Source organism: Carex rostrata, chromosome 30 (assembly GCF_964058835.1).
Source record: "Carex rostrata chromosome 30, lpCarRost1.2, whole genome shotgun sequence".
NCBI classification, from domain to species: domain Eukaryota; kingdom Viridiplantae; phylum Streptophyta; class Magnoliopsida; order Poales; family Cyperaceae; genus Carex; species Carex rostrata.
The window spans coordinates 3,953,062-3,980,354 of record NC_135947.1 but is presented as its reverse complement, the minus strand read 5'-3'; the positions used below and the strand labels follow the sequence as shown (position 1 = coordinate 3,980,354).

Sequence of the window (27,293 nt, the reverse complement as noted above, 5' to 3'; positions counted from 1 at the left end):
TCTGCTTTTTTGGAACTATACCTCGTGGTCCCTAAAATATAACCAATTAGGTACAGAGTTTAACGATAACTAGGAACTCAAAATCATCCATTTTGGACCAAATTTTATAAAGAATATACACTATGTTCAACTTCAGTAAATATTCATCTGAAAAAAAAACATTCGTACAATGGTACACTTGATATCCTTTCTCTATTAAAAAATAACTTCCAAATAATTCTTAACTATCTGAAATAAAAAAAATCTATTTGGTGAATTCACATAAACGATTGTCCATACTTGTTGCCAACTAGCTATTCATTCAGCTAGCACAGACAATTCAAGCCTACATAAAACAAAAGGAAATATTTAACGAACTAAGACATCAAGTTAGATGATTACCTTAAGTACCTCAATAAAAAGGAACTTGACCAGTACAGGTTCCGGACATGCTTTACCATTTGAAAAACGAAAGTCCACTTTTTATTTATTAAACAGAGCAGCAGGCAAATTAAATAAGGATTATGTTGATGTTGGGTCCCTCCCATACATAGACATATATAGAATATTAATTAGATTACATATATCAAATGTAAACAAAATTTATAAAATAATGGTGACCAATTGATATATAGCAAATTTAAATCTAAGATTAGCAGTAAACATACTTATGTAATACATCAAAGCCATCGGTTACTTAAAATCTTATGTTTCCCGGTCAATAGATGTAAACTTGGGATGTAAAGGATTTATTTTACCATTTATACCAGTAGAACAGTTCACAATTTCTCTGAAAAACTGTCAATTCAGGGAAATGTTGCAATGCATACCTCAAATCAACTATCTTCAATTTTAACAAGTAAATCTCCACAAGGAACACACCCACCAATAGTGACAAATCAATGTTCTTTCTCAATCCGAACCTGATTGATCCGATTAAACCAAATCGAGTGTAAAAGCATGTGATAAAGATCATATTTAACTGGCCTGGGATGCCACAAAAAATGCTTCTGCAACATCTTCACACAAGTGTGCATCTTCAAGTACCTTCTCAGAGAAATCCCTAGCAAAATATTTTTCAAGTTTGGTATATCCTTCTCTGGCACTACCACTGAAAAAGCACTCCAGTCAAGCACTTCCTCGAATGGCAAAACAAAGTTATCAGCAATTATTACTGGTACACACTCATAGTATATGGCCTCAACGATCCTCGGACTATTCACTTCAAATCCCATTGGGCAGATGCAGTACTTGCTGGTTTTCATGTGTTGGATGTAAGTCATTTTTCTTGAAACCCTGTTTAAAAATGGAAAACAAGTAAAAGTCCAAAAAGTAATATATACGTTGGTTGAGGGTATCAAAAGAAGAAAGAGGGAGGTTCAAATGCTTCCATTTTTTGTGCCTCCATCATGCCTCCCCTTTTAATTTTCTAACAACACAACAATTCTAAAACTTATATGTCAAAATAAAACCATTATATGTATCTATACTATTTTCTCTAAATGCACATAAAAAATTATCAGTTTTTGGTTTTGGTTTTATACGAATCAATAAGTTCAAAAATTAATATAAAAAAATTATCCACATCGGTGTATTTTTACAAGCTCTTGATACTAAATAAAACAAAGTCGAAATGTTATAATCTTTCATGTGTGCAGAAGAGAAAATGACATAGGTCATATCTAATGATTTTATTTTAATATTTAAGTTTTAAATTTTAAGTTATAAAGTTTTAAAATTGGATGCACAATGGAGGCATTTGAATCCTCCTCAACAAGAAATCAATAACTACGGCAATGAATCTGGTAAAACATCAAGAGACAGCGATATTACTTAAAAAAAAATGAAGCTGTCACAAACGATACCACTCTTAGTAGTAATAGTATTTACGTGATGAAGTAATATCACTCTGTTGTACAATATTGAAAATACCTGTCAGGAAGTGGGCCATAGATGTGCATGTCAGGATCCTTCCCAGCCCATTGCTCAAGCAAAATAGGCCGCACTCTCCCATGAACATTTCCCGCGAAAAAGGCCAGGATGGATCGCTGGGAGACGGGTCTGCCCGACCCGACAAACCTTAGGGGCCTTCTAGGGTTGCGTATTGTTGTCTCTGGCAACGAAACATCTTTCCCTTTTATGAAAATTCCCTCTGATGTATCAGCATTGCATAAAGCCTTTATTGTGTTCTTGCATAGCTCTTCATGTGCTGTTGTTGTGTATGGACCCTGTATATTCACAAAATAAATATGAGAGCGTAAGAAACTACAAAAGGAAAAACATTTTCTCCCTTCAGCATATAAAGATCAACTTTGCTTAACCCAATTTTCCTGTCTTGCTTTACTATGCATTATCTGAGTCAATATTTTGTCATCCATTTTCACTTGCTCAGAATTCTTCGCATTATTTCCAAATTCTTTATTTACCATCATTGTTTTATATTTTTAAAATTAATAAGGGAACATGGTTGCTTCATGTTCTAATCAAAATTCTTCATCAATTGTTTACTTTCTGCTTAGCTGTTATTTCTTCATACTTAAATATTTATGGTAGAAGCTGAAGCATTGATTAACTTTTTCTAAGTTCTAGTAAAAAGAGGGTGGATCAGCTAAACAGAATAACTCAGAACAAGCAAAAAGCTCTCTGAAATTCTAATATTACCCAATCGTGGCAAGCAACTAGGAAATGGTCACTTCCTCTTGTTCGATTCCAAAAGGAGTACTTCCCTGCTATCCAATTAACATAGTCTCTTAAATAAATCGAAAGCGGCTTCAAATCATGAGAATCTGGAACGTAAAGTGCATTCTCAAGCTGGCGAGAACTGTAGGGAAGGTAGAATAAATGCGCCTTTTGTGGCTCCAGTGTGACAAACCTCCTATTTTCTTCCATTAGTTTCATAAACCATCCTTCGGAAGCATAAATGCCTCTCAGCTCAGGTGTGTGAAAAATCGGCCTCTTACCATCTCGATAGATGTACACTTTCAATATCTTTTCCATCAGCTCATAACTTCTGCAATTTAAAAAAATATATATTTCTCAGTAGTTTTCTAGATTATAGATATGAAGAAACCAATTTGCTTAGAATGTTATCAAATTAATTAGCTCTAGCTTGAACAATAAACACTAGAAAAACTGCTTCAAATTTTTAGAGATACTTCACAACCCCAATTTCTGGATTCTAGTTGAGTGGCTTGACCCCCAACTTTACTCCAAAAAAACTCCTTTTATCTCCTCGTTAAAAACCTGCCTGTTCATAAAATCAAGCGTCTTGGGTTGTGCTGCTCCAATTTACAGAAAAAATCAAACCAGAAAATTTAGTACTAACAATCTATATATAGCGCCCCTGTTATGCTTCTATTTTCCTTTGGAGTTAAGAAATTATAGGTCACTAGGAGCAGAGGCAAAACTAATTACTTCCTTTTATTTTCAGTATCAGTAGGGCAAAAAATAATAACATCTAATATAATATATTATGTATAGCCTCCATCAAGTAAATCCAAACATTTAATTTTAATGGAAAATATGTCAGAAAGTATTGGATGCTATTGGCTGCAGTGGAAAATATTTGTTGTAATGCCAAAAGAATAATTAAAACAAACAATAAAAGCATTATTGTAACTATACCTCTTGAATACAGACACGTTCTTGAATAAAGGAGCGTAAAGATCCGGATCTTCGACAATTTCCAGTGCATTGTCTATCTCTTTTATTGCATATTTCAATGCATCATCTGGGGACATTCGCCAATAGGCTGGCTATCTATGCAAAATAACAATTACTTGACCCAAATCATATTTCCATATTGTTACATAGTCCTTTTCAGTTATAAATGATTGTTTCGAAGCTTTTATGAGTTTGAAGTTTGATCTACTAGGAGTACCATCACAATAAGTTATTATTTACAAAATAAAGTTTTTAAATCTTAATATCTCTGTTCTTAGATAATAATGAGCATGCTGTTGGAAGTTAGAACTTGGAAGTGTGATATTACATCGAAACAAAATAAAAAATTACATATATTATTAAAATAAATGTTTTACTTGATTTAATTTTGCACCAGTTCACACTGTCTCAATAGTCAATACCATACAATATCATACAAAACGAAGTTAGAGAATCAAGATTATATCAACAAGTTCAATGAATAATTAAAGAAAAAAAAATACCTCTCTTCGTCGTAAAGATGCTGTCTTTTTTACCTCATGATTACCAGAATTCGCATTGTTGTCATTGAAGCTCTTTCTCCGTACCAGAGGAGGAGGAGGAGGGGAAGGAGGACGAAGAGGAGGGGGCAAAGACCCATTTACCGAAGAGTTAGCCGCAATGGAAGCCTCACGCCTTGTAACAACACCCTTGATTGTATAATTGGAGCTAGTAGAGATGGATTCATGTGCGATAGACGAGATTGTGAGAGGATTGGGAATGTAAAGCGTGAGAAAGGCGGTGATTGCGGTGGTAAGAAGAGCCAATGAAATTATGCGGTACGTGAAAAAGGTCATGACGCGGCCACGACGGAGGCGTCGAGAAGCTGCGGTGGCGGTGAGCCTCAGGTCACCGGAGATCATGTGAGGGTAAAGAGAGAAAGGAAAAGATAAAAATGGAATTTACGCGCGAAGAGACATGACAGAGAGGAGAGAGAGGGAATTGCATTGATGACGCGAGATGATAACGACGGGCGAATGTTTTGTTTCGGGAGAGTGCTATATTAAGTGCATTTTTGCAATTTTGAGACCTCAGACAATTTTTTTATTTCAATACCCAATTTATCTAGAGTTTGAATAAAATCCGGGTCGGGTATACCCGATCATACCCGCCCGTACCCGCCGCCCGGGGTATCCGTGCCCGAGCCCGGGTATGGGTCGGGTACTCGGGTACGCGGGTACCGGTAAAAACCGGACCGGACCCGTTATTTTGGACCAATACCTGACCATACCCTACCCGAGTTTACCCGTACCCGACTAAACCCGTACCCGTCTACCCGAGTACCCGTACCCGTATACCCGACCACTGTTCATCCCATTTCAAAATTCAAAAAGTCTCATTTTTTTCCCCCCAAACCGGCAAAAAAAACCAGCAAAAAAAAAAAAAAAAAAAATACCCGTACCCGCCTTACCCGTCAAGGGTACACGGGTAAGGGTATAGGACGGGTAGGGTATGGTTTTTGAAAATTATACCCGCCATACCCGTACCCGTATACCCTTGTACCCGAGTATACCCGTACCCGAGACGTACCCGTACCCGTCCCGGATATACCCGGGGTACCCGTACCCGCCCGAGTATAAATACACTAAATTTATCCTTACTGTTAATTACTCACTTCTTTTTAATTCTATATATATATGTCCAACTTTATTAATCGGTAGGTTGTATATATATAAATGAAAACGTACAATTGCACTCCTTTTTAACAGGAAAAAATTATATTCATTTATATGTTAAAAAGGAATGATGAAAGCTGCACGATGAGATTGACTATCGTGTAAATATACGTTATATTTTAGTTAATCATAGGTCATAGCAAATAAAAAATGTGAGAGGGCTGGAATTTTATAAGCGTTGAAAAATATGTTAGGGTGCTCGTATATAATTTCCTATCAGACCAAACCATATGTTAAAGTTTTTAAGTTGTTGAGTGATTATATATGTAACTTTGAACTTCAACCATTTGATTACCTAGAATCTTCTTAATGTCTAATACCAAAAACTGCTGATACTACATCAAAATACATACTCAAAAGAAGAGAAAAAAACTTTCAGATATACAAAGATAAATTAGCAACAGTTTGTTGCACAAGATCGTTTCCACTTCGACCCTGTCAATGGTCTCCTAAGTCTATGAGCACCATAAAATAAATTAGCAATAATGGTTTCATAATTTAGAAATAATGGTTTCTGCTTTGAAGAAGAATCAATCTCTTTCTTTTTTTTCAACTTGTCAATTTTGTAACTCAGTTTCGACCCTTTAATCATTTTCACTTACGATCTCTTTCTTTTCCTAAGTCTATGCTTACAAAAAAAATATTTTAATTCAGAAATAAATATAATACATGGACTACATACAACTTCACTCTCTCAACGTAAAAAAAAAAAAAAATCCAATCACCAACAAATTTAGTTAATTAGGACAAGTTATGAGGGGCGTGCAATATTTTGGATGGGAAGAATAAAAACTTTTCTTGATTTTATTTAATTTATTAATTGTATAAGAGAGAAATAGAAATTAAGGACAAAATTGGTATTTAGAGAAAAATATTCTCTCAGTTCTCAAAATTGCAAAAGATGTGTTTAATATAGTGCTTCCCTTTGTTTCGCATTTGCAGCTATGCTAACAGCACATTTACTTTTTACGACTTTCTACTTCTATGACATGGCTTTAGATTTGCTAATAGCATCCAATCAACTGAGTTCATTTCGTTGCATTCATAAACACTAGATTGCCAAGAAAACAAATATAGAAGAAAGAAAATGTACTATATATTTAAGTAGAGGAGGGTTTTCAAATGCCTCAAATTTTTGTGACTGCATTGTGTCTCTATTTTTTAAACTTAACTTAAAAGTCAAAATAAAACCGTTAGATATGATATATATCATTTTATCTATGCATGTGTAAAAGAATTATAACATTTCAATTTTATTTTGGTTGTCATCAAGAGCTTGTAAAAAACAAAGTAATGTGAATAATTTATAGACATTGATTTGTCAACTTATTGATTTACATAAAAACAAAATTGAAATGTCATAATTTTTTATAAGCACATAGAGAAAAAAAAAAGCATAGATCACATCTTACGGTTTTATTTTGACTTTTAAGTTCTAAATTTTGAGTTATTAAAGTTTTAAAAAAATGGAGGCATCTGAACCATCCTCATTTAAGTAAACTAACAATTTGCATGACATCTAGGGGTGTTCATTGGGTCCAGTTTAATCGGTTTTGAACCGAACCAAATTAGTTTGGATTAAACGGTTCGGTTCGGTTTGTTTTTTAGAACCGAATTATAACTTTGGTTCGATTCAGTTTGAAAATTTTCAAAATCAAAATAACCGAACCGATCAAACATTTATATATTATGAATTTGGTCTGGACCATCCCAGCTTATTTCTTAATACCCCGATTTCTTTCTTAATCAATTGCTTTAAATACTTCGATTTATTTATTAATATCCCAATTTATTTCTTAATAACCCGATTTATTTCTTAATATACTTCGGTTTATTATAAATCAATTGCTTTAAACAGAAAATTTAATATATTTCGGTTTGAACCGAACAAACATAATAAAACTTCAATTCGGTTCAGTTCGGTTGCAATGCAAAATCGGTTCGGTTCGGTTCGGTTCTATTTTTAAAATCGAATTATAACTTTGATTTGTCTAATTCAGTTCGGTTTCAACCAAACCGAACCGATGAACACCCTAATGACATCTACATCCGTGAAATAAGATTGAAATTAGTATTAAAATAATTAAAATTAATTTCAAAGACTAATTTTATTGTTTTTAGCGTTCAAAAATAAAAAAGTATTCCCTGTCAGAAATTAATTTATGAGATAAATGAGAAAATAAGAACTAATATATTTGGCTGTTGCCAACATAACATTTTGAAATCTTTATATTTATGATATTATCATGTATTTCTCAAATTACAAATCAAATTATTACCTATAATTTGAAATTGGAATGAAAGATGCACTCAAATTATATAATAATTTTAGAGAAGAAATTATATTCTAAACAAATCCATCTATTAATGACCAGGAAAACGATGTTTGAGTGCACACAGCTAGGGGTGGCAACGAATCAAACCGAATCGAATTTACCCTAGTTTGAGTTTAAGTTTGAATAAGATTCGAATCGAACTTGGTTTTATTTGTTTCAAATCGAATTAATTGCAAACTATACATTTTTCGAATCGAAGTCAGTCGAATTACGAACTACAATTTTTTTTTAAGCCCTAACTAGTTATACCAGTAGTTTATGCATTAGTTTTCTTCTCGCGGAACAAAATTCACACGGTTTCCTTTTACCTTTCATGAATTCACACTAATGGATTATGGGCCAGTTCAAGATTTTCTTACCTTTTACGCTGCTGGGTTAATTAAAATCACAGCATTGACCTAGTCAAATGGAACTTATTCCATTGTTAATTTGTTTATGCTACTAAAACATTTTCCTATTATAAGTTATCATTATATTAACAATTTTGAGCTATGATATAAGTTTGGTTCCTGCATTATTAAAGATTAATGGTTGAATTCATTAGTTGTATTATTTGAGATTCGAACCTAAATAGTTCACGAATCAATTTCAAACGAATTATATCCAGTTTGAATTTGATTTGAATAAGATTCGAACCGAACTGGTTTAATTTGTTTCAAAACGAACTAATTTCGAATCGAACTAAACTCAAATCAAACTCAAATCGAATCACGAACTACGAATTTTTTTGTCACCCCTACACAGAGCAGTCATATTCAAATAAAATTACGAAATACAATTACAAAAGTTCAAGTGCCACATTGCTTCATACTCAAATCGTAATTCAACATCTTTATTTTTAATTTTAAAGTTCAAACAGATGATCCAAACTGCTCAATATGATATCCACGTTAAAATATAATTAGAGACCAAATTTTATATTTCTTGGAAACTTTTCACTATTTTTAAAGTAGATACAAAATCATTATTTTTAGATGGTCTACAATTTTTTAAAAATAGTAATTTTGTACCTATTTTTTATAGTCATATTTTAACGTGTATATCGTGTTAAGCAGTTCAGATCTTCTGTTTTGACTTTAAAATTAAAGATAAAAATATTAGAGTACAATTAGAACATGAAGCAATAGGATATTTGAGCCTCCTTCAATTACAATATTAAAAACTTGCAAAAAGAATTATAAAATTAACAGCTCAATGTTTTTGAGTTTATTTGTTTATTCATTTGTGGTCCGTTCTTATCCGAAACCGCTGTTTTGAGAGTCCAAGCGAACCGATCCCAACTTAGTCGAAAATAGAACACGACAAGCATGACCTTAATTTTAGGCCCGATAATAAAAGTTAAGTGGGCCGGGGGAGCCAAGCTTAAAATATTTGTCCCGAGGACCAGATCTAGAACTCGAAACAAGCCTACCGTACATGTACCTGAGAATTTGTTGTTCGGCAGTTATATAAATAATTGTCAGCAAAGTTATTTCTTTCTTTTTCCCATCTCTACCCGGCTTGCGATCTCGTGTTAAAAAAAGGGTGACATTGGTCAATTGACAAGTCTTACGATTCCATAAATTTTATAACTGCAAATATTCGATAAACAAAGATAAGCAAGCTCTTAGCATTTTTTGATGAGAAACTCGAGCTTACGTCTCTTCATGACACCGTCAATAAGCACTACAAAAATTGATACATCCAAGGATGATTGAACAAGAAACTCGATTCCTCCAAATCCCAGATGTAAGCCTATTACTTATTGATACACTCAGAAAAAAAAAAAAAAAAAAAAAAAAAGCACCATCCTATTGTCTTTGGCAAAGACTCGTTGCTATCATTCCTGGGTTAGTTAGAAGATCTTTCCTATAGGCTTGAGTTCACGAGGCAAGTGGTCATAGTTACCAGAGTCAACCTCAGACTGGAACATTGGTCTCTTTCCAAGATCCTTCAAAACTCCCTCAGCGAGGTGCTCTTTGCTTGGTGTCAGCATTACATAATTTGGATCTGCCCTTTGGTAACTGAAAATGGTTTATTATAGGCAGATGAATTTCATTAGTTTTATTTCAGATCATTTATTTCACGAGGAATTCTGAGAAATATATGGCAATGCTTTTATCAAAATGCCTGAGACACTTGTAATATATGCACACACATAATAAAGCATGAATTGAAAGAGAGGGTGTGAGAAAGACCTAGGCTGTCTAAGATCCTCAATGCGGAATCCAAATCCAAACGATGTTGATCTGGTGGCATGATCATTTGTAGCTGCAGGGGCAAAATTCAGGAAAATAAGGAAGTAAATATCAGCTTTAACTAACAATGTGATATTCATGCACCACTTTTTAGTAAATTGAGAAAGTTATTTGCAACCTGTCAATCTTTTAACTACAGCTTATTCTAATTCTCGGTCTTCAATTAGCTCAACTTTTGTAAGTCCAAATCCACTCAGACTAAAATTTGACTGTATGTAGCTCAAGTATATTTGTATATATTGAGATCTCAAGGGATTGCATGAATATAAAGAAAGTCAGGAATTTTACCCGTAACACTGAAAGTAAAAGAAGGTTTCCACCAAGATTTGAGTGCCACCGAAAGAGAAGACTTTGCAGCACCCAATTTTCCCTACATGATGGTTGGTGAGAGGGAGAGAGAAAGAGACCGAAAATTAGTGAGGTCTCATACAATCATATATAATTGTGAACCAAACCACTTTGCCACCGTTACCTGTTTCCTAAAGTATTGAATAGTATCCACACTTCATCGCATATATGGACTGTTTGAGGCTTAATGGAGGTGTAATTGCAGTACTGAGGGCAAATTAAGCCAAAATCAGGCTAAATTTAGCTTGGTTACTACAGTAAAAGATAGTTAAAAATGATGAGGAATATTCTGACCTAATTACACAATTGCCATAAAAACCAATATGACTGATAAAACTTGGTATGGAGTATAGACATACCCACACAAGAAATCTTACCTTGATTAGGAAGTTCTTATTAGCTTGCCAGCTGGCGGCTAACTGGAACACGGATCTGTTGGTACTCTCATCCAGTGATGCTTTGTCAACCCTTGAATTTTTTTTTAAATTAAGTAAAGAAAAAGATAAGGGACATAACTCTTCATGCAGCTACACTCCACGTGTATTCAATTATCACTACAAAATCAAAGAGGTACCTGGTTGCCAGCTCCAATCCAACATCTATGTAATTGGTTATTCCCACAACTTGATCAACCTCAAATGGATTTTTCACCTGCTTTTTGCATGAAAATTAAAAGAACTTTTTTAAATTAACAAATTGTGAAACATCCTCAAGAGTTCAGGGCAAAAGTACATCCAAAATTGAGAAAAGAACTAGACAATGCACAGGTTCTTTTGCAAATTACACCCAACATTCAATTATATCAAGCTAATAACATCATGCACCTTCAATTGTATCCTAGTCCCTGTGTTGTGCAATATATTGCAAAAAGAGCCAGGCTTTGAAGGGCTAAAACAAATGAGAAACAACCAAATTCCCAAATGTTTACCTATGAATTCAAAAACATATGCTAAAGAAGTTCGTGTTTTCAAGATAATTTCAATTTTTTTTTTTTAAAAAAATAATTATTTAATTTCAAACCTTTTCCTGAATGTAGTTTGTACATTAGAAAAAGGCATTATTTATTGGTAGGAAGGTAAATGTAAAAATTTCATTGAGTCTATTAAGCAACCCACTAAAGCAATTGGTCAGATCAGGTTTAAATATGAGAACTTCTAAATAATATTTACGAGTACACTAAGATGTTGGGAGTAATATGCTGAATCTATCTTGTTAATACATCCAAAATTGTGACAATTTTTTTATTGTGTTACCTAAAATGCAGTTAGATTTCAACCATTCTTTTGTACATGAAAAATATAGAAAGGAAAAGTAATAAACAGTACAAAAGGTGTAAAGGCAGGGGAAATAACTAATAGAAAGAGAACATTACCCTTCGTTGGACAACTATATGCTGATAAAAGGATGCAATCAACTGTCAAGCAAAAGACAGTAAAGACATTAACATATTTGATACTAAATAAGGAACATAAACAATAAAAAATGAGCACAAGTAATGCATTCAATGGTACAGATGCTGTTTGCCGTTTGTCCAGTTTTCTATTTTATAACATTCATTTGTTTTGTTTTGAGTTCTCTGAATGAATGATGACAAAATCAAGACTGAAATACAAGTAATTGGGCAATATACTAAATACTACTAGAAGGTGATGGTTGGAAGAGTGATGAAAGATCAAAGATGGTTGGGCAATGTATATATTGGAATCGTGAGAGCATTCTAAAAGTCGCAGAGAAGATCAAACCAGTGAGTTGCGAGCAAGCTCAAGGGCGAAGTTGAAAGAGGGAGAAAGGGGGCTGGTAGAGCCCACACCATAACCAACTGCACAGCTCCAATTCTTCATGTCCATTAAGTCAATAACACTTTGCTTCTGCTCAACTAATCAATGGTTAAAATAAAAAATATAAAAGGGTCAGAGGTCAAAAGTTTATAATGTAACTCGAAAAATGGTTTAATGTATCATAAATAGATTGGTTCAGCAACTTTCCAAATAATACGGAAATCGATTTAATCAAATTTTATCACATTTATACAGAAGTTTGAGAGGCCACATTGCAAAAGTACTGAGTAAATATATTTATTTTTTAGAAAAAAAACAAGGAGACTTAATAATGAACCACAAAAAAAAAATTATGTAAATCTCACATGGAGGCTTGTACTGCACTCCTGCAGTTAGGTTTCCCTTCCGGGCAACTATCCATCCCGAAATTGGTCTCTCACCAGATACTGCAATGTATATATGAAAATGAATAATATAGTAAATTCAGATCATATATATTGATCAGGACGGAGACACTAATTTTCTTATTAGTGACCCATTACTTTTTCCGAGACAATGGATTTTGATTTATTGGTTAAGCTGAACATTGAAACAGTCAAACCCAATAAAATTGAATTAGTTTATTCAAAATAAAAAGAGTTTATATCTCTACCAGGAAAAGGCATAAAGGAAGTTCCAATGGATAAATTATCCGAACCATATCGCAGACCTGTTACACCATAATCTTCAGAATTTACTCTGCATTCACAACCCCTATTTAGTGGAAATAGAATGATATACTTCTCAGGAAATATTAAAACCCCAAAATTCGAAGGAACCACAAGAAAAAGCAAAGAAAACAGAAAAAGTAAAGAACTGATTTTTGCAGTAGTAAGAACTAAAAATGAATACTTAGCCTAATCTATGTTGAGAGATCAAAATAAAACCTTTTCTGCATGAGCAAGGGAAAAACACCAAATGCTCCAAGTCGGTATTTTGGATGATATGCACACGACCTCAACTGACATTTCCTAAAAAACATAAAAGAGAATATTTATGTAAAAGTAGAATGTAAAGAGTAGATCGACGCTTCCATGCATTTTATTATCACATTGATCAACAATTTTACAGAACATGTGCTTCAATAACAAAAGAGGTTTAATTATTCTTACGGTTCTGAAGTGGAAACTTGGAAATCAACAAAGGTATGCGGATCATCTAAATCCCTGCAAATGAAATAAAATTACTTAATCAAACATTAATCTGAAAAATAATTTAAAAATAAAATAAGCACACCTTAAGCCCAAGTATGTCACTGACAGTTTAATTAGCCTGGGTCCAGACTAATTTAGAGAAAAGTATTGAATGTAATCCTGAATTTATGCATTTGGTTCAATTGGTCCCCTTCATTTTTTTCTCTTTTGGTCCAATTGACATTCTAGTCTTTTGTTTTTGTTCCTTGGAGCCCTTCTATCAGTTTTCACTGAATGATCATTGAAGAGTTCTAAAGATGTGTTGGGTGGTAAATCCTAATTATCAATAAATATAAATAAGTTAGAGAAAATGGTGGACACCTCTCTTCCTTTCCCACTTTCCACAGACTACACAAAACAAAAACAAAAACAAAACTAAAGAAGATAGAAGAGGTACACCTGGCATTTGCTATCTTATCACCCCTGTCACTAATCTAATTATCAATTATCATAAAAAATGCCAATTTTAATTTCTCCAAATCGACTCGTGTTCTATTAGCTATTAGTCCCAATAACGTTGTTAATTGCACTTTGTTTGAGAACGGTGTCAATTACTTAAGTAAAGAGAGAGAGAAAAAACCCAAAATTACAGCAATGTTTTTAGGCTCAAGAGATGCTCATGTAATAAAGTAATAGGACGATAGGTTCCATTTGGGAAATTTAATGTCATTTATAGGTCCATCATAGCCAAATCATCGCCCAAATGTACTTCCAAGTCAGCACTAAAATTTAACTAACAGGATAGGCTCCATTGAAATAAAGAAAAATCAAGGTTGAAATGATTGGACAAATCTAAAAATGAAAGAGACATTATTACTTACATCTGCCAGCGAAAGAGGGCATTTCCTTCTATATCAGTCCCAGATTTTTCATCAAGGGAGGCAGAGAACTTATACCAGTTAAGAACTGGTGCATATAAGAAAAACTTTACCCTTAACCATCTCAATTTGCAAACATAAGATCAATTTAAAAAGAAAAAAAGAAAATTAAAGGGCAATTATATCAACAACAAAATTTGTGTGAAAGTCATAACTGTGCATTATGAGCTTCTTATGAGAATAATGAAAGCATTACAGAATTTCTTACAAAGAATTCTTATAGATACTTGAAATAATAATTAGAGAAACACAGTGATAAAAGATGTGCACTATAGACATCTTTTGTATTAATTAGGGAAAAGAGAAATCTATAGATGTTACTAATTTGTAGGAGCAGTCATGAAAATTAGACATTTTACAAGTGCAGAAACCAAATCTCAAATGAAGCAAAAAAATATCCTAATGAAGGATACAGCAGCAACCAAATCAACATGAGGATCGTCGAGTGGCTTTAGCATAAGCCTGGTGAAAAGATGATTTTGTGGTTCGAAGTAATCTTCAAAGAGACAACGCAAGGAGAGCTTTGCAAAAAGCACATCATATGCGGGGACCACCATCCTGCACATTTGCAAAATAATTTCCCCAAGAAACTAGACAATTATGGCATTTCAGTACTTACTATAGTGAGTGCTTTGTTTAAGGCTTAATTAAGCCTCAATAATTGAAACAATGCACCTAAACAAGCATGAAATCATCAACATATAAAAAAAAGGGAAAAAGAGATCATGACAAACACAATGTATTGCCAACTTTAAGTATAAATTTAAAATATCCATGCTCATTCCTACTATTTCCTCCGAAAAAGCTCAGTTACACTACATGCTCGTACAAATTGGCCCTAAATTATGTCTTGCCATTAACACTGAATAGGATATGATAGAAACTAAAACGACATAGAGAACGAACCTGGTGCGAGCTGCTAGTGGAGGGAAGTCGAAGAGAGGAGGAACGAGAACCAATGGCGGAGGCGGTGGAGGCGGCTCGTACCACTTCGCAATCAAATGTTTCGCAATAAAATTCCCCATTGTCTACGGAGAGAGAGCGCGCGAGAGAGGAGGAGAGAGGGGGGGGTGATCGGAGAGTGCACAATCGGTTTGTTCGGAAAATATTCGATTTAACAAAGGTAACTCGGTAATTTTGTTTCTTCGTATGTCAAGTCTAGGGCTGGCAAAAATATTCGTAGTTCGTGATTCAATTCAGGTTTGATTCGAATTTAATTTGATTTGAAATGGGTTTGAATTGAAACGAATCAAATCAGGTTTAGTTTGAAATTAATTCAAATCAAATTCAAACTTAGTCTAGTTCGATTGAAATGGGTTCGCAAACTTTTATAGTTCGAATCTCATAATAACATCGACCGTTCATTTATCTGATGAAATTAAAACCCAAGATAGAGAGTCATAATTTAACTTAGCCGACACTCTATCGTTCTTAAATCTCAATAAGCTAGTTCTCTCTCCGCCTCTCCCTAACTCACTCTCTCTCGCTCTAAAACCTAGTCGATGCTCTCAACGACTGACTGTCTCTCCAGCCTAGACAGCTATCTCTCCTCTCTCTTCGACCGTCTCTCCTCCGCCTTCTCTACTTTTCAAATTCTCATTTCATTAGATGGTCCGATCGAGAGTTTGATCGAGTGAGCACTCGAGGTACGATTACTTGTTTTACTGCATATTTCAGTTCTTGTACTTAATCATCTTTTTACGATTATTTGTTGTGATGTATTTTTTCATTAACAAATTTTCAACTTAAAAACACTCATCATACTGGTAAAAGGAAGCAATGTGAATTTTGTCCCGTGAGAAAAAATTAAAGTATAAAGTACCAGTATAACTAGGGCTGCTAAAAAATAATTTAGTTCGTGATTCGATTTGAGTTCGATTCGAAAAATGTGTAGTTCACAATTAGTTCGATTCGAAACGAATCAAATCAGGTTCGGTTCGAATTTAATTCAAACCAAACTCAAACCTAGAGTAAGTTCGGTTCGATTCGGTTCGATTCGTTGCCACCCCTAGTCAAGTCGCCTCGGACTTCATTACCATTTACAAAGAAAATGATAAACAACAAATTAACAGACGTTTTATTTTTCTTCCTAGCAAAATTACTAGTTTACTACTCATCTAAGTCGTTACAGAGGAAAACAATAATTTATAAACAACAAATTCAACGGGCTTTTTATTAAAAATTCATTAATGAAAAAAATATACTGAAATGAGGTGAAACATCGGTTTTATCAGTGAGCTTAAGCGCTAGAGAGAGTGATAACTCAAATTTTGAGTTTGGATTGTTGGACCATATGATCAGAATCGATCAACACGACATTTTTGTACCAATTCAGCCTGAGATGAACTTTATCCCGAGATGAATTCAGTTCGAGATAACACGGCACTGTCAAACCAGATAGGATAGTCCGAATTTAAACTCAAAATTTGAGTTACCTTGGGTGATATGAATTTTAAGAGTCCATCTCCTTTTTCTTTCGTCAAGCTTGAGATATTATTTACAAGTAACTTTTTCGTAAAGCACAACACAATTTTACTCATCTAAATAATATTTGCTGTTAGTTTCTTAAATAATAAGGTAATTGTTTTCAATATTTACTTGCATACATTTAAGAGACATCAAATCTTGCCGCCGGATGTACACTTTGATTAACTGCAGTGGTGTAGCCTCTTTACAGGACTTTATGACGATTCAATTGACAACTTATGTTACATTTCAAATTTAGCGAATCTGTTAAGATGCGTTCATGACAAAATCATCCAAAATTCCAACAGAAGTTCATATCATACAAACTTAATACTGACTGCTAATGCTAATAACTAAAAATCTGCACAAACGTATTATGTAGGTGCATGATACATTAAAAATTTGCATCAAGAAGAATTACACAATAAAACAATACAATTGCATAATAACAATGCATCAAATGATCATGACTCATCAGGTTTGGGCTCGAGAACTACATTGATTTTCTCCTTGTGGTCTCCCCTTAAGACCTCAACAGTTACCTGTAATGACCAGGAAATTTAGCCGAATTTCATATTTAGCCTCCTCAAAGTGGTCAAATATATTTTGTAAAGACTGGTAAACAGGTTTTCGCATACACTCTTTTTAAACCTGGGACTAGGAGATACTGACAGCTATCCAGATCTGATACTTTTCAAAAGTACTTCGATTATAAAAGTTCCTTCCACATTTCTGTCTAGACACACACAAAAAACCGGGTACTTTTAAGTCTCTTTTTCATCGTTATGATTTTTGTTTGGGCAGGGGTAAACATGGTATTTTGGAAATTTTACAATGATGGACCCAAAATTGTGCCCTTATAAGCTACTGAAGCGGTAATAATTGTTTAATTTCAAAACTGCCTACGAACTTAAAATAAACAAGTAGATATAAACTGAATTGGGATAAATATTAATTTACCGCATCGCCAACTTTACACTGGTCCAAAACTCTGTACAGATCACTCCCAGTTGTCACTTTTTTACCATTAATTGCCGTGATTATATCTCCCAATATTAATCTGCCATAATTATCTCTTTTTGTCGCTAGGAGTCCCTAAAATTTAAATACAATCAAAGTAATAGATAAAAGATGCATCAGATATTAGGGTTTTCTTTAATATTAACAAGCTATATATTCATAATTTGAAGAGTTAACTGGCATCAATAAGTATACATAACAAAAGATAAGTATTTTAGAAGTACAGAGTATTATGTATAACCAGACAACTTAGAGAAATGTTGCACATCACTCAAAAAGTGTTTTGTATTTTAGAAGTATAGTATAACAAAATGTTGCATATCATAATTTAAATATGCGCAAAGCAGTAATGTTCTGAAATAAGTTACCGCTTTCCCGGCAGGTCCATTTGGAGGAGCATCCAAAACAAGAACTCCACTCACACCAAGCTGTTCCACCGACTGATCTGGTGCAAATTTGATTCCCAAAATAGGCCTGGTTACCTTGCCGAATCTCACCAGCTGATCCACTATGCCACTTACCTGTCACCAAAACAGTTGCATAATTTTAACCCCAAAAGCCGCTTTGTTTCTGAGCTCCTAAAGTGTTCCATGTTCAGACAAGAATAAAGTCAACAATCATGTATAAAACCTAGTATTATACAAGCTATCTTCCACTGCTACCAGGCGGATCTAGGTATAGCCCTGGAGGTGCTTAGCCACCCCCATGATTTCAATTTTTTTAATAATGTATATTGAAATTTAATTGAACTTTCATTTTTCTTAATGTTTCTTATATGGTTCAGCCCCTCTCATGAAATGCTAACTGTTTGATTGTAGGCTGTAGCCTAGTGGTTAGAATTTCATTTAGTGGTTGTGGAGACTTGGGTTCAAATCCCAGTGACCACATATTATGCATTTCACATTTCAACCCCTCCTATCTAAATTTTGTAGTACTGCCTCTGACTGATACCACACCAAATTTTAGTCCAGCAAGAATGCAACAAAGGATACAAGCAATACGCCAACCAGTAAACTAAAATGTCATAGAAAGTGGCTTACAGTATCAACTGGGATAGAGAAGCCAACACCGGAGGAAGCACCAGAAGGGGAATAAATGGCGGTGTTTATTCCAATCAAGTTTCCAGAACTATCTAGAAGTGGGCCCCCACTGTTACCAGGGTTAATTGCAGCATCTGTCTGTATGACATCTTGTATGGGCCTTCCTGTGGCTGCTGAACTGATTTCTCTCCTTAGGCCACTGGGAAAGAAAGACAATATCAAATTGTATTTAGTAATTTGTTCCATTTGTTGTATCAGTCTGATATAAAGAAATAATAATGAAAAGAGTGAATGAGCCAACCTGATAACACCCGTGGTCAAAGTGTGGTCAAGACCAAACTGCAAAAGAATGATGAAGAACCATTACATTAAATAAGTACTCCACTACTTAAAAAGTAAAACTGTAAAAAGATAATAAGATACTCAGAGATGCACATCACAAATGCTCCAAAACAATGACTAAAATGAAACGCAAAATCTGTTCTCTGAGAAATTCAACAAGTACGTTCCTGCTATTAAAGTGCACTGTCAGTTTTAAGTTTCATAATTTATTATGTCATCCTATCAAAGAAGATAACATAGTCAATTCATACTCTTAGATAAAGCTAGGGGGCCAATACCTAAAAATTTCCCAACCTTTAAAATTGTATGAACAATAAAACTCATATATTTAATTTGCATGTAAATAATTCCAAAACAAGACAATTTCAAATGGTCATTTTATTTTTAAATTATGCTGATTTGAAAGGCCAAGTAAGCAAAACTACATCAAATGGTTTTACAGCATATAGAACAAAAGGTGGCTGTGTGCAAAGTCAAAAGGCCAAACAGATAAGAAAGTACATACAGGATTTCCAATGGCAAATACTTTCTGGCCGACCAACAAATCAGCAGAGATTCCGATTGGCAATGGTCTAAGCTTGTCTTTTGGTGCATCTATTCTTAGTACGGCCACATCTTTATCCTGGTCAAATCCCACAACTCTTGCTTCAAAAGTCGATTGATCAGCAAGTGTTACCCTGTTTAGTTGTAAACCAGTCAATTAGGTCATACTAGATTTTTCCATAGGTATGATTTCACCCATGAAAAGCCTCAAATTTTTGTACACCCTGCAAAACATAGAGACCTCGTGTTTTTTTCTATAATAAATGGTGATTAAACATATCCCTTCTTCAAAATACCTTAAAAAACCCTCTTCTTCCTCAGTAGACATGCAAAGTGAGACGTTGGATGAATGATGTTTCTATTTTGTGGGCTTACACATACATTTTAAAATTACATGTAGTTTCACAGGGAAATTGCAATTTACTATATTGAGAGTGGTTTCGGCAGCAGTAAGAATGTAATACCAACAGTAAACAATTTAAATTATCCTATATAACCATCCAATATGTAACAATGTAGGTATTGGGTTTGATGTATTACCTTAAGATGGCCAGATAACACAAAAACCAGTATAATATTACACTAATATCATACCAGCTGTATCCAATTCCAGTACTGAAATTCAAATACCCGATAGAAAGTCTAACCTCAGATCAGATGCTCCACGAATTACATGGTAGTTGGTCACGATGTGGCCATCTTTATCCCAGACAAATCCCGATCCCGATCCTTGAGGCACCTCCAACACATCCAATGTGAACAAATCCTGTCTATCTCAATTCAATTCTCTCTTATTAAGCTCAAATCAATTGTAACAACAATTAAGACTGTGAATTAAAAGGTAAAATGATCTCACCTTGCGGCTAGGTTAGTTATATACACGACAGAAGGTGTGTTCACTTGGAATAGTTTAACGGTCGCGAGCTCGTCAGACTGAAGCTTTTTTGATGGGGTCACAACAAAAGCCGAAGCGGGGCCCACTTCGCCGAGAAACAGAGAGAAGGAGAGAGATAGAGAGGCTATAGTTAAGAACAGAGGACCGGAGGCGGAAGAGAGAAGAGAACTGAGATTTGGCGGGAGAAGAGGAGGAAGGGTTGGAGAGAATTTGGGGCACGTGATGTGGAAGGAAAGCGGGGGCAAGGGAGTGGGGGAAGGTTTTGGGGACGGAGTGGGGGATGGATAAGAGCGGGGGCGAGGTGAGAAGGGCGATTTGGAGAGGAGAGAAGAGAGGAGGTGAGAAAAAGAGGAAGTGGAAGCCATTGATGGAAGGACAGCTGCTGGTTTAGTCTAATGAGTGAGTAGCTTTTGTTTGTTGACTTGTTGTGGAGATAAATTGGGGAGAAATTTTGGGTTGTTTTATGGCATGCTTGCTGCTGATTTGTTTTCTTTTGTGCAAGTAAGATTTGTGGGGATCAGGAGAGTTCTAGTAATATGGATTTTGTATACAGTTCCAGTAGACTGGTTCACTGGTACAGTGACTAATGTACGACTTGATTTAAAAACGGTCATTTTTATTAATATCCCTAAAAAAAAATCAAAATTTTAAAAATGTCTCTGTTCTCCATTTTTTTTTTAAAATGTCCTGACCGCCTGGGTCCAGGGCGGCCCAAAATTCCCCAGCCCCTAGGGCGGCCCATAGCACAAGTGAGGCGCCACACAGCCGGGCGCCCCATATTTAATCTGATTTAACCCTTCGTTTTCTGCCTCTATCACTTCCCGATTTGAGAATTTCGCTCGAGGCAAGAAACTGAGTGAATAGGTATGTTTTTAATTATAATAATTAGTCATTACTATTGATAAAGACGGAGTACTGTAGTTAATTTTGACTGTTGTAGTTACTGTAGCGTACTGTACATTTACTGTAGCACACTGTACATTTACTGTATCTGACTGTTGTAATTACTGTAGCGCACTGTACATTTACTGTATCTAACTGTTGTAATTACTGTATCGTACTGTAGCAAAATTGTAATTTTTTTAAAACTTTTTTTAAATTATTTTCAATTAGTCATTTATTACTGTACCCATTATTATGTCATGTAATACTTGTAAATTTGTTTTTAAAATGTAGTTTGTTAAAGAAGAGATGTTAGTTGCACTGTATGTCGGCGGCAAGCTAGAAATGGATGAAGATGGCGTGCATTACACGAAAGAAGTTGCATTTGGCTTCGAGATTAATGAAAATACCACATTTGAGGAACTGAAGCAGCTAATATACGAAAAGACATTTGTAAACCCCAACAGGTATGAAATAGAATTGGCTACACGGATTGACAACTCACGCGGGGGGGGGGGGGGGTAGACCTTACTTTGTTAAGTTTCCAATAACAGATGCCAATTTGTGGAGAGTTGTGTATACTCAATTTGTAGCTTGTGGGGTCCCGGTAATGGACATATATTCGAAGAGGGTTCCCCGAACGAGGGCCGGACCTTCAGGTTATGACAATTCGGATTATGACAACCAGGGGTACCACCAGCACTCCCCTTATGACCACCAGGAGTACCACCAGCAATCCCCTTATGACAACCAGGGATATCACCAGCAGTCCCCTTATGACAGCCAGAGGTACCACAGCCCCGGTTATGACAACCAGGGGTACCACAACTCCCCAGAAAATACTGAAGAGTTGCCACCACCACCCAGACAGACACCCATAATCCCTAGATTTCCAACTATGCCAGAGTCAGGACCGGTACCCGTTAATCGAAATGATATTGATATTGATGTTGATGCTATTGATGCCATACCAGAGAGGGAAATGGAAACGGGGGACGAATACCAAGGGGTTTGGGAAGCTGATGACTTATTAGATGGTGATGCAAATGTACCAGGTTTATCCAGGGCAGAAAAATTCCCGATTACAGGTTGGGGAAGTAAGCATCCGGTCGCCACATTCAACGACACCACAGCTTTCGAAGAGGCAGACATTAGTTTCTTCGATCCTCGTGTTGAATACAATAAAGAACTTGCCGCAGGGCAAGTTTATACCAACATAGACGAACTTGTAAAGAAAATAAATGAGACTCATGTTCACGGCAACTGGGAATGTATACTACACAAAAGGGACCGAACAAGGTTAGTTGTGCTGTGTAAAACTCACTCGCGCTGCGAGTTCCGCCTTTTTGCAACCCCTGTGGGTTCAGGGGAAGCATGGATGATTAAGAAGTGTGAACCACCTCATACATGCAAGTCTGCGTCCACAAGGACAGACCATGCGCAGCTGACGACATCACTAATTGCCGATGCAATTGAGGAGGACATTAAGTTGGATCCATCGATGAGCATCAAGGCGGTGGCTATGACCGTCAGACACAAATACAAATATGTAATCCCAAAATACAACAGGCTGTGGAGAGGTCGTGAACTTGCTATCTGCAGGATATTCGGTAGTTGGAAGGATTAGTATGGCTATCTGGCACCATTGCTCCAGGCCATGGCAAGTACAAATGTCGGCACCGTATATGAGCGATGGCATTGCCCTTTTTTTGATAAAGACGGAGTACTAATAGAGGGAGCTCAACAATTCTAGGGCATAGCATGGGCTTTCGGTGCTTGTATCCAGGCTGTGCTATACATCAGACCCGTTATCAGCATTGATGCATGCTTCATGTCTGGCCTTTACGAGGGGAGGCTACTGATAGCATGCGCATATGATGCTGAGAACCAGCTGTTGCCTTTGGCATTTGCAATTGTTCATAAAGAGGACGGCGAGAACTGGGGATTCTTTATGCAGTTTTTAAGAAGACGGGTGATTGGGGAAGGGAAGTTTTTCTGCGTGATATCAGACCAGCACAAAGGAATAAAATATGTTTTTGATCGTGAAGATTACGGTTGGTCAACCCGTACTGGCCAGTGTGTGCACAGGTTGTGCATGCAACACGTTTAGGAGAACCTTTCCAAGGCAACCGGGGGTGACAAGTGGGTTACTGATACATTTAGATGGAATTGCAGAAAGAAAAAACCGAGAAGGGTGGTAGAGATGACTAGCAGTTTTGCAAAGGTACATGTATTTCAATTGTTTACATATACTATTGTACTTTAAGAAAACGATTTTTTAGTACAATTGTTTACTTACATTATTCTATTTCCTTATTTTTTGTGTAGTGCATGCCAAAGGCAAATCTCTACCTAATGAAGGTGGGCAAAAATAATCCCCGAGATGTCAACGAAGATCTAGCATACGAGAAAATATATCAATCCCGTGATGGAGGTTGGCGTTGGGGAATTATGACAACCAACGGGTCCGAGTCGCTGAATGCAGTATTCAAGCAGAGCCGGATGTTGCCTGTGGCTGCAATTGTAGAGGACACATTCTACAAGTTAAATGCCTGGTTTCAGGAACGGCGTGCTAAGGCCGCATAATTAATAATGATGAACCAGTCATTTTCAACAAGGGTGGAGGAGAAACTAAGACGACACAGGGACAAAGGTGCAACTATGACCGTTATCCCGATGGGTAATGATGGAACAGAATTCGAAGTGAAAAATCCAAATGAGTACGTTCCTACTAGCCGTAAACCAGATGGGACTATGGCGTTTGTCAAGAGGGCTTGCAAGTAGGTGGTTAAATTCGGAGATGCCAGGGCGGTAAACTGTACATGCCAGGGACCCCAACTAAGTCACATACCCTGCAGTCACGTGATGGCGATATGCCGAGTGAGGAACTACTGCGAGGATCACTATGATGCTGACATGTACCGTACCGATTACCTTGCTTCCACTTGGGGTGGATCTTTCCATTCTTATCCCGATCAGCACGAGTGGCCTGCATATGTCGGTGATAGAATACTCCCTTCAGAAGGATGGATAAGAAAGGGGAGGAGGAGACACAAGCGTATTGTAATGACCATGGACGAGATGGGTGGTAGGCGACCGTCGGGAAATCGGGCTCGCCGTTCTGTTTCTGACAGGCGCACGGCAGGTATGTAGCATTGTACGAAATTCATTTATGATTTTATTATATTACTAACTGAATTGTATTCTTATTTTCAGATGCCATAAACGCGCACAACGAAAGATAAAATGCTAGAGTTGTTGCTGAAGCAACTGGTAGAGCACAACCCCCCCTCCTCCGAGCCAATCATCTAGTTGCCAAGCCTCTACAAGTAATGCCGCACCTGCAGCTCATACCAGTACAACTAGTCATTTGTTAGGTTTATTGAGACGTCGTGGTAGGGGCAGATAAACTTGCTATTTTGCTAGTGTGAACTTTTTTGTTTATTGTAATATATTACTATGGGACTGCTGTATTACATTGGCGCGCATTATGTTGAATATAAGCTTTAATGGTGCAGAATTTTAATAAAAACAACGATTTTCAAACCATCTTAATAAATAGTAAAAAAATTCCAAAAAATGTAAAATTTGGTCTCCAAGCATATTTTATAATAGATTGAACATCTAACGGTTTAGATTTGTTGTTTGATACACACTAAAATATAACCCCGGAAGCACCTCGGCCGAAATGCTTCCGGTAGCCATACACATAATATTTTATTTTTTGACATACACATATAAACCCTAAACTTTTTTCACAAAATTATTCAAATCAAAATACTAAGATTTCTCTAAAAAAAAAAAAAAAAAAACGGGTTATGAGGCGCCCTGGGGGCTGGCGCCTCACATGTGCTATGGGCCGCCCCAGGGGCTGGCGCCCCATGGGGAATTTTGGGCCGCCCTGGGCCCAGGCGGTCAGGGCATTTTTAAAAAAAAATGGGGAACAGAGGCATTTTTAAAATTTTGATTTTTTTTAGGGATATTAATAAAAATGGCCGATTTAAAAAGAAACAAAATGAATATTCAAATTATTAAAGGACTCGTTTGAATCGTAAAAACTGGAATAAGAATAGTGAGAGGTAAAACTAGAAAATTGAGATTGAGAGTTAAAAAATCAAATGCATTGGAATGTTAATTTTTTTTTTTTAAAAAGGCTGAAAAGTATTAATGTATATAAATTTAAAAAATTTAATAAATACAAGAGACAATTATAAATTTTGAATTTATAGAACTTATTTGATAAATTATAAAAAATAAGTAATAGAAATGCTAATAGCTGAAAGAGTAATAAAAAAATTATATAAATTGAAATAGTACTTAGTATATTCGACAAAAAAATAATAAACTCTTTTCTGAAATAGTGGTATTTTGTATATTAAATTTTAAATTTGACAACATTAATAAATATGCGGAACAATAGTTAGTAAAATCGGCGCCTAGAATGTGCGAATTCACAGCAAATTAAAAGTTAAAAATATTGTATTAGCGTACTGCGTAGTTTGCTGGTTGTTCAGATTTGGTACCACGCAAATTTGTGGCATTACTCTTTAATCGCGTACTTCGAATTAAAACAGAGTCAATTATTGAGGTCGCACGTGAGGTTCGTCAGGACTCGAGAATCATCTTGAAGCCTCCTTGTTATGATTTCTATATATTAATCGCGTTCCATGAGGTGAATTTTAATTCTCTGTTCATAGAGCAATATTGAGTGAGACTAGAGAAACGAAGAAAAAAAATGTAATGTGGTGTTAAATCGTGATTTAGTCATGTCATGATATGGTACAATGATATGGTACATAGTTAAAATTTATGTTTTATGTGACATAATGTAATGTAAAGAAGTTAAAATAATGGAAAATATGACTGCACATGATGTAATCAATGTAACGTGACTCATCTTGTGTAATTATTGTGTTCAAATTTTAGTTAGTTTACAAAAAATAATAACAAAATATATAAAATGATAAGAGATTATTACAAGATAAATTTTAATTCAGAAATAATATTGAAAAAATTGGTCATGTGACGTGGTTGTATTAATTTGCGTGACATAGCGTGACATAATTTTGTGGTCAGTAGTCTGTGATATGAAATCACAAGGTGGTTTGGGTCTTTTAAACTTGCGTACTATGAATGTTGCTCTATTAGCTAAATGGTGGTATAGATATAATGATCCTATAGTTGTAGGATGTGGAAGGATATTCTTTTAGCTAAATATGGGTTGCATGGGTGTAGCTATTAGATGTCAACCTTTTGGAGGAATGTTTTTAAACTAAAAAGAATTGTTGACTTAGGTTTTAAGAAAACAGTAGGTAATGGAAAGGAGGTTATGTTTTGGACAGATAGGTGGATGGGAGAATGTCCTTTAAGTGAACTATATCCTCAGTTGTATTCAGTAGCAATTAACACTGGTATATCTGTAGCATCAGTTTTAGATTCTGGTAATATTAACTTGACTTTTAGAAGGCAACTAACAGGGTACTTAGAGAAGAATGGTGTAGTTTAGTTTCTCAACTCAGGGTAGTGCATTTGGATAGTGATCAGGCTGATACTTTGAGTTGGAGATGGAATAATAATGGTAAATTTACGGTTCACTCTTTCTATACCTGGTTTGAGTATGGAGGGATTCAAAATGTTACTTTTGATTCTATTTGGAGAGCAAAGATTTCTTTTAAGATTAAAATTTTCTTGTGGCTTGTTAAGCAAAGAAAGATTCTGATTAGAGTAAATTTGAGCGAACGTGGTTGGTCAGGAGATGTAGCTTGTCTATTTTGTGGGGCTCCTGAAACAATAGATCATTTATTTTTGCAATGTACCTTTTTTAGAACAATTTGGAATTGGATAGCTGATTATAACAACTTTACGTTTGATATTATGACTATAGAAGAATTGTGGTTTATTGATGCTTTAATTCCTTTTAAAGATAGGTATTTGATTGA

At 35.5% G+C, this 27,293-nt stretch overlaps 3 protein-coding genes across 4 annotated transcripts; all 3 read right to left on the bottom strand.

Moving 5' to 3' along the window:
* Nucleotides 1–128: 128 nt before the first annotated feature.
* Nucleotides 129–4,621, bottom strand: LOC144547095 (putative glycosyltransferase At5g03795). Its single transcript, XM_078295698.1, has 6 exons — nt 4,146–4,621; nt 3,604–3,734; nt 2,641–2,989; nt 1,912–2,207; nt 810–1,275; nt 129–325 (listed from the first exon to the last, which is right to left on the bottom strand). The coding sequence occupies exons 1-5, from the start codon at nt 4,542–4,544 to the stop codon at nt 879–881; spliced, it is 1,572 nt and encodes a 523-aa protein (XP_078151824.1). The 5' UTR covers nt 4,545–4,621; the 3' UTR covers nt 129–325; nt 810–878.
* A 4,719-nt stretch (nt 4,622–9,340) lies between these two features.
* LOC144546663 (beta-galactosidase) lies at nt 9,341–15,272 on the bottom strand. Of its 2 annotated transcripts, none has more exons than XM_078295196.1 (14): nt 15,073–15,272; nt 14,580–14,724; nt 14,110–14,177; nt 13,208–13,261; nt 12,983–13,066; nt 12,709–12,794; nt 12,422–12,502; nt 12,021–12,154; nt 11,651–11,692; nt 10,853–10,929; nt 10,638–10,746; nt 10,219–10,279; nt 9,871–9,943; nt 9,341–9,696 (listed from the first exon to the last, which is right to left on the bottom strand). In XM_078295196.1, exons 1-14 carry the CDS (start codon nt 15,189–15,191, stop codon nt 9,528–9,530), a joined length of 1,302 nt encoding a protein of 433 aa, XP_078151322.1. In that variant the 5' UTR covers nt 15,192–15,272; the 3' UTR covers nt 9,341–9,527. The 2 variants fall into 2 exon arrangements, with proteins under 2 accessions (XP_078151322.1, XP_078151321.1); XM_078295195.1 differs by having other exon boundaries at nt 10,219–10,300; nt 10,656–10,746; nt 15,073–15,270.
* A 1,594-nt stretch (nt 15,273–16,866) lies between these two features.
* Nucleotides 16,867–21,061, bottom strand: DEG1 (DegP protease 1). The gene is made up of 8 exons (XM_078295193.1): nt 20,434–21,061; nt 20,225–20,347; nt 19,540–19,711; nt 18,994–19,031; nt 18,693–18,891; nt 18,021–18,173; nt 17,593–17,727; nt 16,867–17,174 (listed from the first exon to the last, which is right to left on the bottom strand). Exons 1-8 carry the CDS (start codon nt 20,835–20,837, stop codon nt 17,097–17,099), a joined length of 1,302 nt encoding a protein of 433 aa, XP_078151319.1. The 5' UTR covers nt 20,838–21,061; the 3' UTR covers nt 16,867–17,096.
* Nucleotides 21,062–27,293: the final 6,232 nt, after the last annotated feature.

Bases quoted from the DNA above. Each gene is read 5' to 3' on its own strand.
- DEG1 (XM_078295193.1), bottom strand. From the start codon at position 20,837: ATGGCTTCCACTTCCTCTTTTTCTCACCTCCTCTCTTCTCTCCTCTCC. The intron at 18,892-18,993 runs GTTGGCTCATTC...TTTCTTTCCCAG, and splicing joins TTGACCACGGGTGTTATCAG to TGGCCTAAGGAGAGAAATCA. The intron at 18,174-18,692 runs GTAAGCCACTTT...TTTTGGTGACAG, and splicing joins TCTCTATCCCAGTTGATACT to GTAAGTGGCATAGTGGATCA.
- LOC144546663 (XM_078295195.1), bottom strand. From the start codon at position 15,191: ATGGGGAATTTTATTGCGAAACATTTGATTGCGAAGTGGTACGAGCCG. The intron at 10,930-11,650 runs GTAATGTTCTCT...TGCAAAAAGCAG, and splicing joins ATATAGTTGTCCAACGAAGG to GTGAAAAATCCATTTGAGGT. The intron at 9,944-10,218 runs GTAAAATTCCTG...TTGCCCCTGCAG, and splicing joins TTTTACTTTCAGTGTTACGG to CTACAAATGATCATGCCACC.
- LOC144547095 (XM_078295698.1), bottom strand. From the start codon at position 4,544: ATGATCTCCGGTGACCTGAGGCTCACCGCCACCGCAGCTTCTCGACGC. The intron at 3,735-4,145 runs GTATTTTTTTTT...TTGCATAGATAG, and splicing joins CATCTTTACGACGAAGAGAG to CCAGCCTATTGGCGAATGTC. The intron at 2,990-3,603 runs GTATAGTTACAA...TTTAAATTGCAG, and splicing joins AACGTGTCTGTATTCAAGAG to AAGTTATGAGCTGATGGAAA.